At 45.0% G+C, this 15,761-nt stretch overlaps 1 protein-coding gene across 1 annotated transcript; it reads left to right on the top strand.

Moving 5' to 3' along the window:
* Window positions 1-3,620: 3,620 nt before the first annotated feature.
* STMP1 (short transmembrane mitochondrial protein 1) lies at window positions 3,621-12,709 on the top strand. Its single transcript, XM_080932278.1, has 3 exons — window positions 3,621-3,725; window positions 11,411-11,464; window positions 12,139-12,709. Exons 1-3 carry the CDS (start codon window positions 3,711-3,713, stop codon window positions 12,211-12,213), a joined length of 144 nt encoding a protein of 47 aa, XP_080788404.1. The 5' UTR covers window positions 3,621-3,710; the 3' UTR covers window positions 12,214-12,709.
* Window positions 12,710-15,761: the final 3,052 nt, after the last annotated feature.

Here is a 15,761-nt window from a genome sequence, read left to right as displayed (position 1 = left end):
GAACTGGGATCAGTGTACAGTAGATGCCCTGGTTCTGTTGAGTCCAGACTGCACACAGTTGCTTTGTTCTACATGCAAGTGTATTCTAGGTTCCTTCCTTCGGTTGTTGACCTATGCCAAAATGGTTCTTTTCACATTTTCCTTAACTAATATCATTTCCATGTTTTAGACATTTTACTATAAAATTCACAATTTCTAATATTCTGTATTCAGATTTCTTCCGTTGTCTTTGAAACTTAGTTTAGAATCTTGAAAAGCTGGGTGCAAGTTCCAGAACAGCCAGTGCTGCAGAGAAACCCTGTGTCAGGAAACTTTTTTTTTTTTAAGGCACATTTATTTACCTCTTTAATCATCTGTATCTGGTACTCCCTTTTTTTTCTAAGAGGGTGAGAGGTTGACAGGTTTTAGCTGTTTAGAATGAGCTTATATTCTTGCCTTTTGATTAGATTCGTGTTAAGTATTTTCCACCAGAATCAACTTGACAGATGACATTATGCCCTCAATGCCTCTCATCAGGAAGTTCACATGGCTGTGCCCTGTGACCTTGAGTGATCTTTTGGTTAAATGTAAAGGTTACCTTCCACTGGAGTAACTGATTTGTGGGTGATACTTTGAGGCTGAATATCTCAGTCCCAAGACCTCTACCATTGAATTGCTTCTTTCAATAAATGATTTAAAAGTTGTAAGTCATTTCAATTAAAAATGCTACACTAAGTATAGCAAACCTGTATATCGAGTCTTCTCTGACATCATACACCTAATTTTGTACCTTAAAATATACTGTCTAGTTTCAGGCTGGAGAAATGGCTGGTGAGTAAGGGCCCCTGCTACACAAGCAAGGAGTTTGGACCTAGGAAGCAACATAAAAAGCTGACCATGGCTGCATAGGTGCCTATACCTGCAGTGCTGTGGGGGCATCAGTAAGGAAGCTTTCTGGGGCTTGCCTTGAGCTGGGGAACGAAGCCAGCAGGTGAGAGCGCAGAACACCAGATGCCCTCCTTTGGTTCTTACATGTGCACACACATGAACATGCACATGCTTATAGTGAATCATAGTGGCTCATTTGTTCCAGGTCCTTTGTGAGAAAAATACCATAGGATTAGTCCCCCGTGACCTCCCCAGCCTCCTCCCAGAGCATGACATCTTTTAATTCATTGCTTCTTCTTACTCATGTTTGCTACTTCCTGTGTGTCCATAGGCTTTAAGCAGTATTACTTTGCAGAGAAAAATACGGTATTTGTATTTTTCATACTGTATAAAACAATTTACAAATTCCTTTTCATTCGGTATGCTTTTTGATAGTTTTGAATTCTTAAAATTACTGAATAGTTACAGTTACCTGTCGTGCAAATGCTCTGATTTATGCCTTGTGCTGTAATGGGATTCATAGACATATTTTGCCAGTTGGAGTCCTCAGTGTATATTCATATCTCCTTGGTGAGACATGCCATGTAAGAGGGCTTCTGCACATCATGGAACTGGAAGAGGAAATCCTGCTGGGAAGTTAGGCATCCTGTTTTTACCAGCCATTGCTCTTTTTCTTAGTGTCTGCCCTGACGGGAGTCTTACCTGCAGGGTGAGAAGTCTTGCCTTTGTCACACCATAGATAACCCCTCTAATTGTTCTATGTGTAAGTGGAGATCAGAGGTTCGTTTGCCTTTAACGTCAAACATCTAGTCTCACGCTTCAGGTCCTTAGCATCCTACTTTTAGAAGCAGAGTCTCTCGCTGGTTTGGAATCTGCAAATTGGACTAGGCTGGCTGGCTAGCAAGCCCCAGAGATTTTTCAGTCTCTCCAGCAGCAGAACTCAGGTCCTTATGTGTGTGTGGCAAGTACTTTACTGAGCCATCTCACAGCCCTGCTTGCTGTACTTTAAAACTCAGTCCGATGGATGTAAGTGGTACCTCACTTGGTTTGCGTTGTGTGCATTACTGGCCTCTCTTTTGCTTTTTTTTCTTTTCTTTGTTGGCTGTGCTAGAGTTTAATGCTGTCATGAAACACCATGACCAAGAAGCAAGTCGGGGAGGAAAGGGTTTATTCGGCTTAGACCTTCCACATTGCTGTTCATCACCAAAGGAAGTCAGGACTGGAACCCAAGCAGGCCAGGAAGCAGGAGCTGATGCAGAGGCCATGGAGGGATGTTACTTACTGGCTTGCTTCCCCTGGCTTGCTCAGCCTGCTTTCTTATAGAACCCAGGACCTCCAGCTCAGAGGTGGCTCCACCCACCATGGGCTGGGCCCTTCCCCACTTATCAATAATTAAAAAAATGCTTGCAGCTGGATCTTAGAGGAGTCATTTTCTCAATTGAGGCTCTTTGATAACTCTAGTTTGTTTCAGGTTAACAAGACGCTAGCCAGTACACTGTGATATGTTTTCTTTTAATGGGCAGAAATGATTATATAATAAATTGAGAGTGCCCCATCCCACTTTCTCTGCAGATATTAAAGTTATTTTTCTCAATTTAAGTACATTTTAGTATGCCAAACCTACTGACCTTTTCCTTGGTGGTGAGTGGTCTTCACATCTGTTTTCTCCCTCTAATCAGCTCTTTTGTCAGGTTAGCAGAGGAGTTGGGAGGAGGGAGAGAAATGGAGGGACCTTGACTAATCTTGGTGAAAGAGAGGGAGAGGGAAAGAGGGAGGGAGAGGGAGGAGAGGGAGGAGGAAGAGAGAGAGAGAGAGAGAGAGAGAGAGAGAGAGAGAGAGAGAGAGAGAGAGAGAGAGAGAGAATGAGAGGATGAGAATGTACTGGGGTCAAAAGGTTCGGTAATCAAAACGGCTGAAGTATATAGAGGAAAGCTTCAGGGGAAAAAGCAGCCCAGATGACCCTGGACTGGTGAGTTTAGACATGTGCCAGCCACACCCTGTACAGGTTGGGACTGAGGGATGCTGGAAGAAGGATGTCCAGGTCTATTTTGATATGTTAAATGGTCGTCCCAGCTATGGTCCCAGGTTTGAGCCTTAACACGCCACACTAGACCCAGCTATGATTTGTTTTTCTGTTACTTGAAGCCAGAGTCATACTTAAGTAGATAAAGATGAGAGACAAGGCTGAGAGCAAAGTGATGAGGGTCGTTTCAATGTGCTTGTGTAAGTGGGTGGCAAGCAGTGCGACAGGACAAGAGTGGATTCGTCTTTGACTCCGACATGACTCGCGTTCTACTTGAGGCAGAAGTAACCTTCGGATAGATTAGGAGGTTGCTGGTGGCTGCCAGCAATCACTACTTGTATCCAGTCGTGCCAGACTCCGAAGATCTCTCTCCACCATTTATCACGGGTCCGAGGACTACCCTTGACTATGCTGCAGAGCCCGTAGCTTTTGAAAAATAGAATTTTTGCCTGCCTTCGTTTGAGAGTCGGCTGTGGCGGGGATTAGTGTGGACTTTGTAAAGGCTCCCAGGACAGTCAGTTGCTCACCTGGCATGGAACCCGTTACCTCACCTCCTGATTTAGCTGGCCAGGGAGCCCCACGTCTGACTGTGTTAACACAAGTGCCAGCGTCCTTGTAATGTGAATTCTCCCTTCTGCTTCCCGCGATGGCCGTCAGAGGGCGCTGCGGCTCCGTGAGTCGCTTCCGGGAATGGCGAGGGCGGGGCGGGGCGTAAACCGGAACCTGGCGGCGGGTTCCGCCCTCGCGCTGGGGAGGAGTCCTGGAGCAGTGCTGGAGCTGAAGCACCTTTCACACCCTCTTCGCCCTCCCCACAGACAACATGCTCCAGTTCCTGGTGAGTGGGGCCTCGGAGGAGCGGGCCCCGCGGTCGCCTCGTCCTCCCGGGTCGGCGGAGTCGGGGCTCGAGCCGGTCGTCGCCCCTCGGGTTTGCTCGCGCAGTTTTCCTCTGGCCCCCCAAGTCCTTGGGTCTTTGCCTGGGTTTATATGCAGTCTTTCAAGTTCCGAAAACTTTGGGGTGTCAGTGAAGTTACTGTGTTTTCAATAGCCACTTACTGTGAGCTCTTTGCGTAATCGTAGGAAGTTTGGTCGGAGAAGTCCTTAATGGCTTGGCTCCTGTCCTCTCCCCGCCACCCCCCCGTAGACCCCATCTATTATATTCGGCTTTTTTGAGGCCCTAGACTGCCTTTCACACACCGTGCATTAGTCAGCCACCTCACGAGGTCGGAGCGAGAGATCCACAGTGCCCTCCTTTACTCACTTGGAGGAGTGAGTCAGACTGCCCTACAAGTAACTTGTAAAAACCTCCCTCTCCCCACACCCTCTCAAGTCTCCTTTTTGAGTTAATACGTTTTCTGGCAAAAACCAAGTATTTCTAAAATTGCCTGTTGAGGATTCTAGGGAAACTTGCCAGTCAGATTTTTCTGAGGAAAGTTTTCAAACTTTGCGTTCATCCTCAAATTTTAATAAAGCAGATATACCCTCTTTCTTTCAGATGGTCCCTGGCCGCCTGGTACTCCGAGAGGGAGTTTTTAAATCCCAGTTAGCCTAAACTGGATTGTTGACATAAACTGCCCCACAAAGACGATGCTCCCTTGCCTCTGGGGGGTTTCTCCAGTGTCCTAACTAGGCCTTAGTTTAGGAAGTAGGAGTACCTTATTAGCAGTAATTTACTTGTTAGGAATGACTTAAAAGCAGCATCAACCAGCTAGTGTAAGGTGATACAGAGTGGAATCAACTTTCTTCTTGTGGAACTTGGTCAGACACTGTTAATTTCTGCAAGTCTTCCTTTCTACATTAGCCATTTCAACTGTTTTCTAGTGTTTAAAAGTTTAGTCTCTAGAATCACACTTGAATTTGTCTTAGTCTTAAACTGTGTGTGTTGGTGGGGAGAGGGGATGTTGGGCAGATTATTTAAATTCTCTCTGCTTCAGTTTGCACCTTGCCAGGTTTCTGAAGGAGCCAATGCATCAAACACTTAGACATTAGCACTTAATAGTGGTTGAGTTACCACTCTTTCTTTTTTGTAAGGTATCCGAAATGGGAACCCGCCTCCCACAGACAGGACAGATAAGAGAAGATTGGGTGTGGCCGATGATTCCAAGCTCTTCACTTTGATGATGAGGGGCAGCTGAATACTTTGTAACCCCTAAGATGTTACTTCAGTGTTGTCTAGGGGGCTCTTGAAAACTTGCATTTGATTGTGTAGCTTGTTTGTTCCTTTCCCCTCCAGTTAAAACCGGTACCCCTTAACCCTGTTTCCACACTGCACTCCACAGCTTGCTCCTAGTTTGGCTGAACTTCCTTTAAGGAACTTAGATGGGGACTGGATTGTGAGTTTCACAACCCCTGAATACTGCTACAGTTTCTGTTACTGTTACCCCAGGGCCCAGCAGCAGCTGCTAACTGAATGGCCTCCTCCTCACTCAGTTGCATTCAGCTTTTGAGGCCTGCTGTGCTGCCTAGGTTCTGTGATAACTCAGATTGGCACTGTGTGGATGACTGGCCACTGCTCTTGCAGAGGGGACGGTATCTGGGTGTAGCAGCTGGGAGGCTTTTTGTCTCTGTTCAGTCTTGTCACTGGCTGCTTGCTTCTGCTCTTAGTTCCTGTGAATTGCACAAGTTCTGAGCTGGCTGTGCTTCTTAAACTTGCCCTTAGGGGACCGGCTCCTGCTTAAGCCAGTACCTTTCACATTGGCTACCAGAACAACCAGGGTCCTCTTCTGTGCGTCCGGATCCCAGTAGCAACTGTCAGAGTCTCTCCTTTGCCTTTCTCTCAGCTTTCCCCATCCTTTCCCCACATATAACTCTCATATTCGAAATGTTAGCATAATCTTTGACTTCTTTTATTCCTTGAGACTTTTACTGTTGATATCATATGTCTGACACACGTGTGCACTTGTTTGTCTAATCTTTTCTTAGCACCATGTAATATAGGAGGTGCCTCTTCAGCACAGCCACGATTCTTTTGTACATTGCATCCACTTATCTGTTGATTACTGTGCATGTCTCCTGTGGGGACATAGAGGTCTGAGGACAGCTTCCAGAAGTTGGTTCTCTTCCCCCATATGCATTCTGGGGGTTGAACTGAGATTGCCAGGCTTTGGTGGCAAGGGTCTAGGCCAGACCTGCTGTGTAGTCTTGAGTAGGATCTTTAATTGTCTGTGCCTCAGTTTCCCCAGCATAAACCTGGGCAGTAGTAGGGGTTATTACCTATACGCATGCTTGTGAGGATCAAGAGTTAATGAAAGGTTAGAACATCATTCATGCAGGCCATCAGGTCTCCATGGCTGACCCACAAAAGCTTGCTCCGCTTCCTCTGTGCGGTGAACTGAGGCGGTGAGCGAGCAGGGTTCTCCAGTCTGGCTGACACGCTGCTTCTCTTCATACTAAAGGATTTAGTTTGGGGATATAAAAGAGGCCTAGTCAATCAGAAGTGACTGATTTCACTTGCGATATCGCCGGACACATCTGCATATTTAATTAGCTGCTGATGGAAAATATTAGGGGATAGTTGCATATGTATATGTGTAAGTTTTTCCCTGCCCTTCCTGAATTGCAGTAGGTATTGTGAGTAGGTATTGAGAGGGTTGGAGCGCTTGGGGGATATGGGTGTGTTCCTGTGGCGTTGTATAACTTGTGTGTGGGGCGGCCTGGCATGGATCCCCTCGTTAATTTTAGGTCCTCCTTTCGCACTTCATCACTACTATTGGTCATAGATAGGGGGATATTTGCTCCAGCTTCTTTTTAGAGCAGGCAAACCAGGACACCTTCTTCAGAAAGACTTCATACACTCCTGTTGAACAATGGCACGCTAAGGAGTTACTGATGGTTCTTGTTCTATTCTCTAAGCAGTGTCACCAAACATAGAGCGTAGCGTGCTTTTCTAGGAAGCACTGAAGGCTTTAGCCCTAGCAAGGTTTTGCTTTAATGCACAGAATGTAGGGCTTTTTCCCCCTTCTACTTGAAGTAGCTATTAAACATGTCTTCACAATGAGTTTAAAAACTAAGACACAAAAATGGGTAGTGTGTGTATGCCTCCTCCCACGGCCTTCTGATTTCTTCTTTTGAATCTGAATTTAAAAATTCTGTTACCGTGGCTGGAGAGATGCCTCAGCCGTTGGGACCAGGGGTCGCTCTTCCAAAGGACCTGGGCTCAATTTGCTGTACACTGATAGAGGCTCACGGCATCGTAACTCCAATGACCTCATGTTTTCTTTTGGCCTCTGAGGGCATTGCTTGCATGTGGTATACATCATACATGTGGGTAAGACACACCCATACAGGTAAAAATAAATAACAATTAAATTTTTTTTCTTCTCTCCCCCCATTTAAAAATACCATATCAACTTAGCTTTTTATTAGTTCTATTTAGTTAATGTATAGTTTTGAGTTGTAGATGCTCTTACCATAAACCAAATGTTGTTTTTAGGTTTCCTTTTTAATGCTAGCATGGGCCTATATTTTGCTTAATAATTTTTTAAAGATTTTATTATTTTAAGTGTGCTTGCTCTCTGGTGAGGTGCAGGTAGTCATGAGCTGTCTGATGTGGGTGTTAGGACTGGGCTCTCGAGCTGTGCAAGAGTAGCGTGAGCTCTGAGTCGCTTGCTCACCCTCCCTTTTTATTTTAGATTCTTAAACTTCATCAGTAACTTGGGCTTGGGTGTGTTATTTTTGAAAATACAGTTTGATGAGTCACACTGGGACTTGTCAGCCACTTTGGGGTTTTGCCAGGAGCCATCCCAGATAAACATTGCGGTTTTATTTGCTGGTCTTCAGACACAACCTTCTGAAAGGGAAGGGCCTGAGCCCCGACAGATGCATGTGTTTTGGAGAAGGCTCTGTGCCTTTTAACAGAGCTTTTTAGAGTTAATGGACAAAGCGTTATTGACCGATCTATTTGTGTGTTTAAAAAAAAGGTACACTTAGAATAGTTTAGGTTTCTCATGTGTAGACTCTTCCATTTTTTGGACTGGTTCTCTTTTGCTTCTCAGGAATTTCCATTCTTTCTAACAAAGTCCAGTTTGGAAGCCACAAAGTTGTCTTTGGCTTCTTCCCAGGTAGTCGACATTACTTTACCAAACTTTGGCAACATTTTTTGTTTGTTTGCTTGCTTGTTTTTTTTTTTTTTTTTTGGCACTGAGACAAAAGTCCCCCCACTTATATCTAATTCAGTGGCTTTAGTGTGCTCAGAGATTGTGTACTGTCTTGTTTTATATAAAAAGAAACTGTATAAGGATGTGTTTCTCATTCGTGTCTCCAGCCTGGACAGTCAGCAGTTGGCTTTCTATCACTGTGGAATTGCTGTTTTGTATATTTTTTAATAGAATCATGCAGTATGTGTTCTTTTCTGACTGCCCTTGACCACAGTGTCAGGGCTCCTCTGTAGACGGCACGGAGCAGTGAATGCTTCCTTTCTTGTTATGGTGTGTATGTGTTAATCAGCCTCCGGTTGTTTCCACTCTTGGTTGTTAGGAGTGGCTGAGCCCGGGAGTATTGATGGAGGCATTTTTGTAGGGGGTATGTTCCACCTTTTGGTGCACACACACACTGGAACTGTCACACCTCACAATGCGCGCAGCTCTTTGAGAAGTGGCTGGATGGTTTTCCAGAGTGGCCTTGCGCTGTACACCAGTGGAGGATAAAGACCTCTGCCCCACGTCTTGCCAGAATTTGTGTTCATTTTGTTTTGTTGCTTTTGAGTAAGGCCATCTTAGTGGGTGTGCCATGGTTCCTCATGGTTTTGATTTGCATTTCCTCAATGACTAACTGATGTCAAACGTCTCTTGGGCTTGTTTGCTGGCTGTGTCCGTGGAAGAAGTCCACTCACAGCTTTTGCCCACTTCTTAAATTGAATTATGTTTCTCTGTTATTTATTGTAAAAGATCTTTTTTTCTGGATAAAAATGCTATCGGATTATGATTTGCAAATCTATTTTGTGGTCTGTCCTTTTTCTTTGAGGGTATTATTTGAAGAGCAAGCGTTTATACGTTTTTCTTTAGTTCATGTGTGTTTGTACACATGACTGTGCAGGATGGGCTACTTGGCTATGTATGCAGATGTAGAGATTTAGATTTGCTTTTCCTGTCTGTTCCTACTTGGTGACCATCTCCCGAAACATGCATATTTTCCTGACCTCCTGGGTTCTCCCTCATTTTTCCGAATAAGTGATACTTGTCACATTGTTTTCTGCATCATATTTAAACTGTCCCATTGTAGAGCTGGTAGTATTCTGAACTGGATCAGTGCTGTTTATAGAGGCCATGGGCTTTGTTTTGTGTTCTAAAATAACTGTTCCCTTTTCTGCCCCAATGCTTGGTGACATTGCCAAAACAGAGCCACACTAGATAGCCTGTGTTTATTTTGAGACACACATAGTAAGAATTAGGAATTCTATGTCTGAGCTGGAACATTTCAGTGTCAGGCTATTTTAGAGATGAGGAAGCTCAGCAAAGCTGGAGCAGGTTGAGTGGCGAGTGGCCCACCTGAAGGCAGTCTCTCAGACAGCCAGACTTCTGTGTTCCTCATCCCAGTTAGGATTAGGGTCATCAAGGACGTTTCTCCTCTCCTTTTACATTTTGTCTCAAATTTAATTATCGTTCTGGATTGTGGTTTGAACCTACTAGAGTGGAAAAAAAAATGTAATTCTGGTAATGACTTAACTAGCATCAGAAGATAGTTAGGGACTAGAAACTAGCCTTTTTTATGTTTCTTGCTAACAACCAACCAATTTAAAATTGCCTTTGGATTTAAAGGTTAAGTATAAGACAGACCCAGTTGTATTTCTTGTTTTTTTGTCCCCCCCCCCTTTAGGATTTATTTTTACTATTTTTAATGGTGGTGGAGTTGGAGGTGGTGGAGTTGGAGGTGGTGGAGGAGGAGGTGGAGGAGGTGATGATATGCAGTATGTTTACTGGCATGTGGATGCCAGAAGAGGGCAGAGTAAGATGTTGGTTCCTAACATTATCAACCAGTCAGAACCCCTAGAGCTGCCAGGGACTAAACCACCAACCAGAGAGTACACGTGGAGGGACCCATGGCTCCAGAAACGTATGTAGCAGAGGATGGCCTTATCTATCATCAGTGGGAGGGGAGGCCCTTGGTCTTTTGAAGGCTTGATGCCCCAGTGTAGGGTAATGCTAGGGCTGTGAGGTGGTAGTGGTTGGGTGGGTGAGGGAGCACCCTCATAGAAGCAGGGAGGAGGGGAGATGGGATAGGGGTTTGCAGAGGGGAGACCGGGAAAGGAGAATAACATTTGGAATGTAAATAAATAAAATAACCAATTGAAAAAAAAAAGATGTTGGTTCCTGGAGCTGGAGTCAGTTGTGAGCTGACTCACGTGGGTGATGGGACCTGAACTTGGCCCTCTGGTCCCCCACAGTGTTAACTGCTGAGCCATCTCTCCAGTACCTCCATTTGTATCCTTGCCTTACCTACATCTAGTTGGAAGCTCAGGGAGGCACCTCACATGCGATCGATGGGACAGTTGGTGCTGTTCTTTGATTTCTGTCTTCTCTGTTGAGAATGAGTAGAAGCAACATCGTTTAAACCAAAGAATGGGAAAAAGGGTGCACACCAGTTTTAAGTTAGCTCACAGTTGCAAGCTCTGAAGTAAAAAGTTGCTGGAAGAAATCAGAACTATCATTAAAATGCACAGCTGTAGAACTCTGGCCCATCTGTGTGTACGGAGCAGTCCTCATTTTCAGGAGAATACTCACCCAATGGGATAAACATTCCCATCTCTTTTGTCGTTGAGAGGGAGCCACAGACCTTAAGCGTCTGCCCCTAGTCCCCACCCTTGGCGTTTTACTAGGTTTGGTGATGTGTCAGTTTCCTGTTCTTCTGAGTTTCTGAGCAGCTCGAGTTGTCTGCTGCTGCTTCTGTGAGTAACCCTGGGCAGACCACTGTTGAAATATGAAGAGACTAAACTCTGAAAGCCCCTTTTCTAAGTTTTTTTGATTCAAATGAGATTTTGTAGTTGTTGCTGTTTCGAGACCAAGTCTTGCTGTGTAGGTGTGGGGTGGGCCTCTTGCTGTGTAACTGGGACTCTGTGTAGACCAGGATGGCCTCTCTTTGCTGAGGATCCCCCTGCTGTATCCTGAATGCCAACGGCAAATGTGAGCCACCATGCCCAGCTCTAGTGGGTGTTTGCAAGTGGATACATTTTTATCAGCAGTGCACAGGAGTAACATTACCTACAACAAACAGTAACTAAGTAATAGTAACAAAATCACAACACTGGCTTCCAGACCTCAATTCAGGACTTTATGGGGACTTTCAGGGAACAGGAAAACGTGATCCAAGCCACCGTTTATTCTGTTGTAATGTTGGTGCATGACGTGTGTGTGTGATTGTTTCATAGAAGAAAGCTGTGACTTCTATGTTGTATGCAATCCTACAGTGAGAACCTGAGCAGTCACCTGCCATGCACTTCTTGGGAAGATGTAACCTGTGTGTCTGACACAGCTGCAGGCTCATGATGGGTTTTATCTGCAGTATAACTCTCCTGTTCTGTTCTTTCAGCTTGGATTTACTTTGGGCAACGTGGTTGGAATGTATCTGGCTCAGAACTATGACGTAAGTGGCCACATTCACGTCTTTCTTGGATCCCTGTAACCGTCTCATAGTTATTTTTCTCTCTCAAGGTGAAGTTTGCCTACGAGCATAACTGAGGACTGTAAATGTAACTCCTTGATTTTATAGAAAGCTTTTCTGTTTGAAAAAGCAACAGAACTCACAAAGGCACGAGTGTCTCCACATCATCACAGGAGCACTGGATGTGGACTTAGCGTGGGTCGTGGAAGGAAGACGGTTTGGTAGAGTGAGGAATTACGTCAGCCTCATTGCTGGTGTGTGGGGGGGAGGGGTGGGAAACGGTGTCACAGCCAGATGAGGGTCCTAGAATGTGTTGCAGAGAGACACATGATTCCATTTTCTTCGGTACCGAGGGACAGGGACTTTACTGCTTCAGTTTGTGTTGCTTCTACGTACACTTCTTTAGCTGCTACTCAAGTCAAAGGACTGAGTGCGTCTGAAGGAGAGCTGGGCCTGACTTTCAGAGTATAAACCCAACACTGAGCTTATGTGTGTAGGTCTGAGCCAAGGAAATACCACTGAGTAGGTCTCCAGAGGAAACCAAAGCCTTGGCAAAGCCTTTTGTCCTTAAAAGAAAAGATGTGGGAGATACAATAGCATTTGTAGTCTTTCTGTCTATAGCTAAATTATTATGTCCTTTCTTTTTCTTTTTAAAGATGCCAAACCTGGCTAAAAAACTTGAAGAGATTAAAAAGGACCTGGAAGCTAAGAAGAAGCCCCCTAGTCCCTGATGCCCGCCTGGCACTGCATTCTGGACCCACCAATTCTGTCCTGGGGGGCCTGCCTCCTTCACAGCCACATCCAAAGCTGTGTTCCTCTTTGGTCTCAGACCCTGCGTGTTGCCTCGGATCCAACATGGGCCAGAAGCCGAGTTAGCTTTGCGTTTCCAGCGTCTCCCCTCCTCCCGTATCTTCCGTCCAGCTGCTTCTGAGTCCTAAGACTGGAACTATGGTGCTAGGTCAGCAAACAACCGTAACTAGAGCTCGCTCACCTGTGCTGTGGGAGTCCTGCCGCCTGTTGTCAGGAAATGACTGGGTGTGGATAGCTGCTGGATTCACTGTCTAGCAGTGATAATAGGCGCCTGCTAGACAAAGGTGTTAAAATAATTAAAATCAGTATCTTCGAGCCAGTTTCTGGTGAATTGATCCATTTATTATATATTGTTATCAAGGAACTCCACGATTGATAATTTAACCAATAAATCATTTGCTGGTCGTTACCAAGAAACTATTTTATGAATTCTGTTAAAAAAAAAAAAAAACTGGGAAAATTTAAAACTTGCAAAGTGTCGTCTGAGTACAATTCAGTCTACTTAGTCTGTGTTTTTCCTTAATATATTTGAACTGAGTCTGCCGTCAAAAGAACCATTGTGATTGCACTTGACAGGAAGGGCGGATAAGTGAGAAGCTTTTGATAAAAGGATGTTGCTTACTTTTTTAACATTAAAATTTGTACCAACTGTATAACTTTGCAGTGATTCTCCTAAGAGGAGTGTAGTCCAGATGTGTAGTGAAATGAGTCTCGGGGAGGCTCTGCTTCTCTCCACAGTAGAAGCATCTTCCCCTGAACCAGGACGGATCATCAAGATTCTTTTTTTAAGGAAGTCTCCCAGTGTTACCCAGGGTGGTCTTGAGCTCCCAGGCTCCAGCAATCCTCCTGCCGTAGCTTTCGGGTCCTGGACTACAGGTGTGCGCCATGGTGTCTACCCTGGTCCGTAATGTTTTTTTAATTCAAATCTGTCTTTAAAGTTAACTGTCCCATGGGAGATGATAGGAGAGTGACTTCACATGAAGATTCTTTCCAGCCTGTTCCCAGGTGTAATTCCTCAGGCTCCTGTGCGCCTTTGAGAAAGAGTGTCTAACCACACGTGTTTTGTTTTTTTTGTTGCACATATACATGTACACATACACACTGTGTATGTGTGTATAGTATGTGCTTTTTGTCTCTTCATTTTTGTTTTTTACAGTGTCGTGAAGCCCATGCTTTATAGTCAGTGATAACCTTGAACTCCCGATCCTCCTGTCTCTGCCTTTGCTCCTCAGATGCAGGGATTATAGGTGTGCACCAGCTGCTCTTTTTTCTTTCCTTCTCTTTCATTTGCTTGCTTTTTGAGACAGGGCTCCACTATGTAGGCCCTGCTGGCCTGGAACTCGCTATGTAGACCAGGCTGGCTTCATGTTCACAGAGATCCGCCTGCCTTTTGCCTCCTGAGTGCTGGGATTAAAGATGGCTCCACCATGCTTGACTTGCTGTGTTATTAATGGAGAGCATGCCCTGTCCGTACATTAACCTTACCCTGTGTGTACTATGCACGATTCCATTGGATGGTGTTTCATAATGGAATGTGCTACTGCTCAGTGGTAGGCTGTTCTTTTGCTGGTGTGATGCTTGCACTGAACCTGCTGTCCATATCCCAGAGTAGCTGTAAGAAAACAACTCTCCCAGTCCAGTTTGCTAAGACATGGTGTCTCGCTTCAGAGGGTTTGTTGGGCAGCTTCACTGACAATGCCTTTTTGAAGATATTTTAGCAGATTATAGATTGCAAGGATTTGTTAGAGATACCTGTTTTCAGGAAGTGAAGACAATGATTCCATATGGGAGTCAGGACAAGGCACTGACTCCTACTTAGAGATACATTCTGTCCCTGTAGAGGTCGTCTGTATGCCAGACAGAGGCTGGTGTCTCCCTAGCAGTGGGGAGTGGGCAAGTGCTGTGTTCTTCTGAGACTCTGTAACTCCTGCTTCATGAGGGTTTCCTGGGAAACATTGAGATGATATTATGTGCTCTGTTGGACTGTGCTTTACAAACTGTCCAATAAATAGTAGATTTCAGTTGGAAAAGGCTGCCTGCCACACTACTTTCATATTTCTGTAGTCACTTTTCGTGATAGTCTAGTTATAGTTAGTCTCTTATGAAGATACACAGTATCCATTATCTCGTGTTCTCATACCACCTGGCTCACAAGACAGCCTCAAAGAAGAAAGATGTGTCACCCTTGGGATATTCAGAATGCTGAATAGAGGCTTACTTGGCAAGATCTTTGCAAGAAAGAACCATCATGACAGCAATGTACGTGTGGCTGCCTTGGAGGTAACGGGCTTTAGATCTTAGGAGATCAGGTCTTTCTATAATAAAGATTTATTTGTATTTGTGTGTCTGCATGTGGGCATGTTTATGTGAGTGCAGGTACGCTGTGGAGACGAGGGTCAGGTCCCATGGAGCTGGAGCTGGGTTGCTGGAAACCGAACTCTGGTCCTCTGGATGAGCAGCAAATGCTGTTAACCACTCAGCCATCTCTTCGGTCCCAAGGACTATATTATATAGTCAAACTTACAGGGACCGAGGGCTTCCCTCAGAAGTGACCCCTACTCTTACTGGTAGGATTGTTTCTATAAGGGGAGCCTTCTTAATTTTGGCTCCACCATAGAAACAGGCACACAGTTAATACAGGAGAGCCACAAGTTTGCTATTTAGGTACACGTGCCGGGGTTTTTGCTGTATTTATTTTCTGATGGGGCACAGACCATTGTCCATGCTCTGCTCTCCTGCAGAGAGCCACATCCCAGCCCTGGCTTTCTGTTCTGTGGCAGCAAAAGGTTCTTGGGCATGACATTTGCTATCCACATAAATGTTGGAGTCTGAAGCTGTAAGCTGTGGGGGACAGGGGTGGAACTTGGTCGTGTGAGTGGGGTTGCACTCCATTTGTGATCATGAGAAAACCATCACCAAGACAACTCTCCTTCCCCATCCTAAAAATACTTGAAAATCCTGGGGATAAAATTTTAGAAAACTTTGCCCTGGGAGACTATAAGAGGAGAGTCACTTAAAATACTCCAGGAACTTCTGTGACACCTGAAATAGAAAACTTAAGAATTGTTCTCCATTCCCACCTCCACCTCCCCTAGACAGGGTTTCTCTGTAGCCCTGGCTCTTCTACTCCAGGACAGCCTTGAGATCTGCCTGCCTCTGCCTTCCAAGTGCTGGAATTAAAGGCATGTACCACTGTTGCCTGGCATGATTGTTGAAAAGGTAAAAACTACATTAATCGTGGAAGAAATCTCCTTTTATTTAGTGATTCCTTTTTTTAAAAAAGTATGCATTAGTGTCTTGTTTGCGTGTCTGTGTGAGGGTGTCAGATACCCTGGAACTGGAGTTAAGGACCAGCTGTAAGCTGCCGTGTGGGTGAAGGGAATCGAACTAGAGTTTTCTGGAAGAGCAGCCAGTGCTCTTAACCTCTGAGCCATCTCATCTCCGTCCCGAAAGACCTATCCTCAAACTG

This window comes from Micromys minutus (assembly GCF_963924665.1).
Source record: "Micromys minutus genome assembly, chromosome: 18".
In the NCBI taxonomy this organism is placed as follows: Eukaryota; Metazoa; Chordata; class Mammalia; order Rodentia; family Muridae; genus Micromys; species Micromys minutus.
Note: the sequence above shows the minus strand (reverse complement) of the source record. Positions and strands in the feature narration are given on the sequence as shown.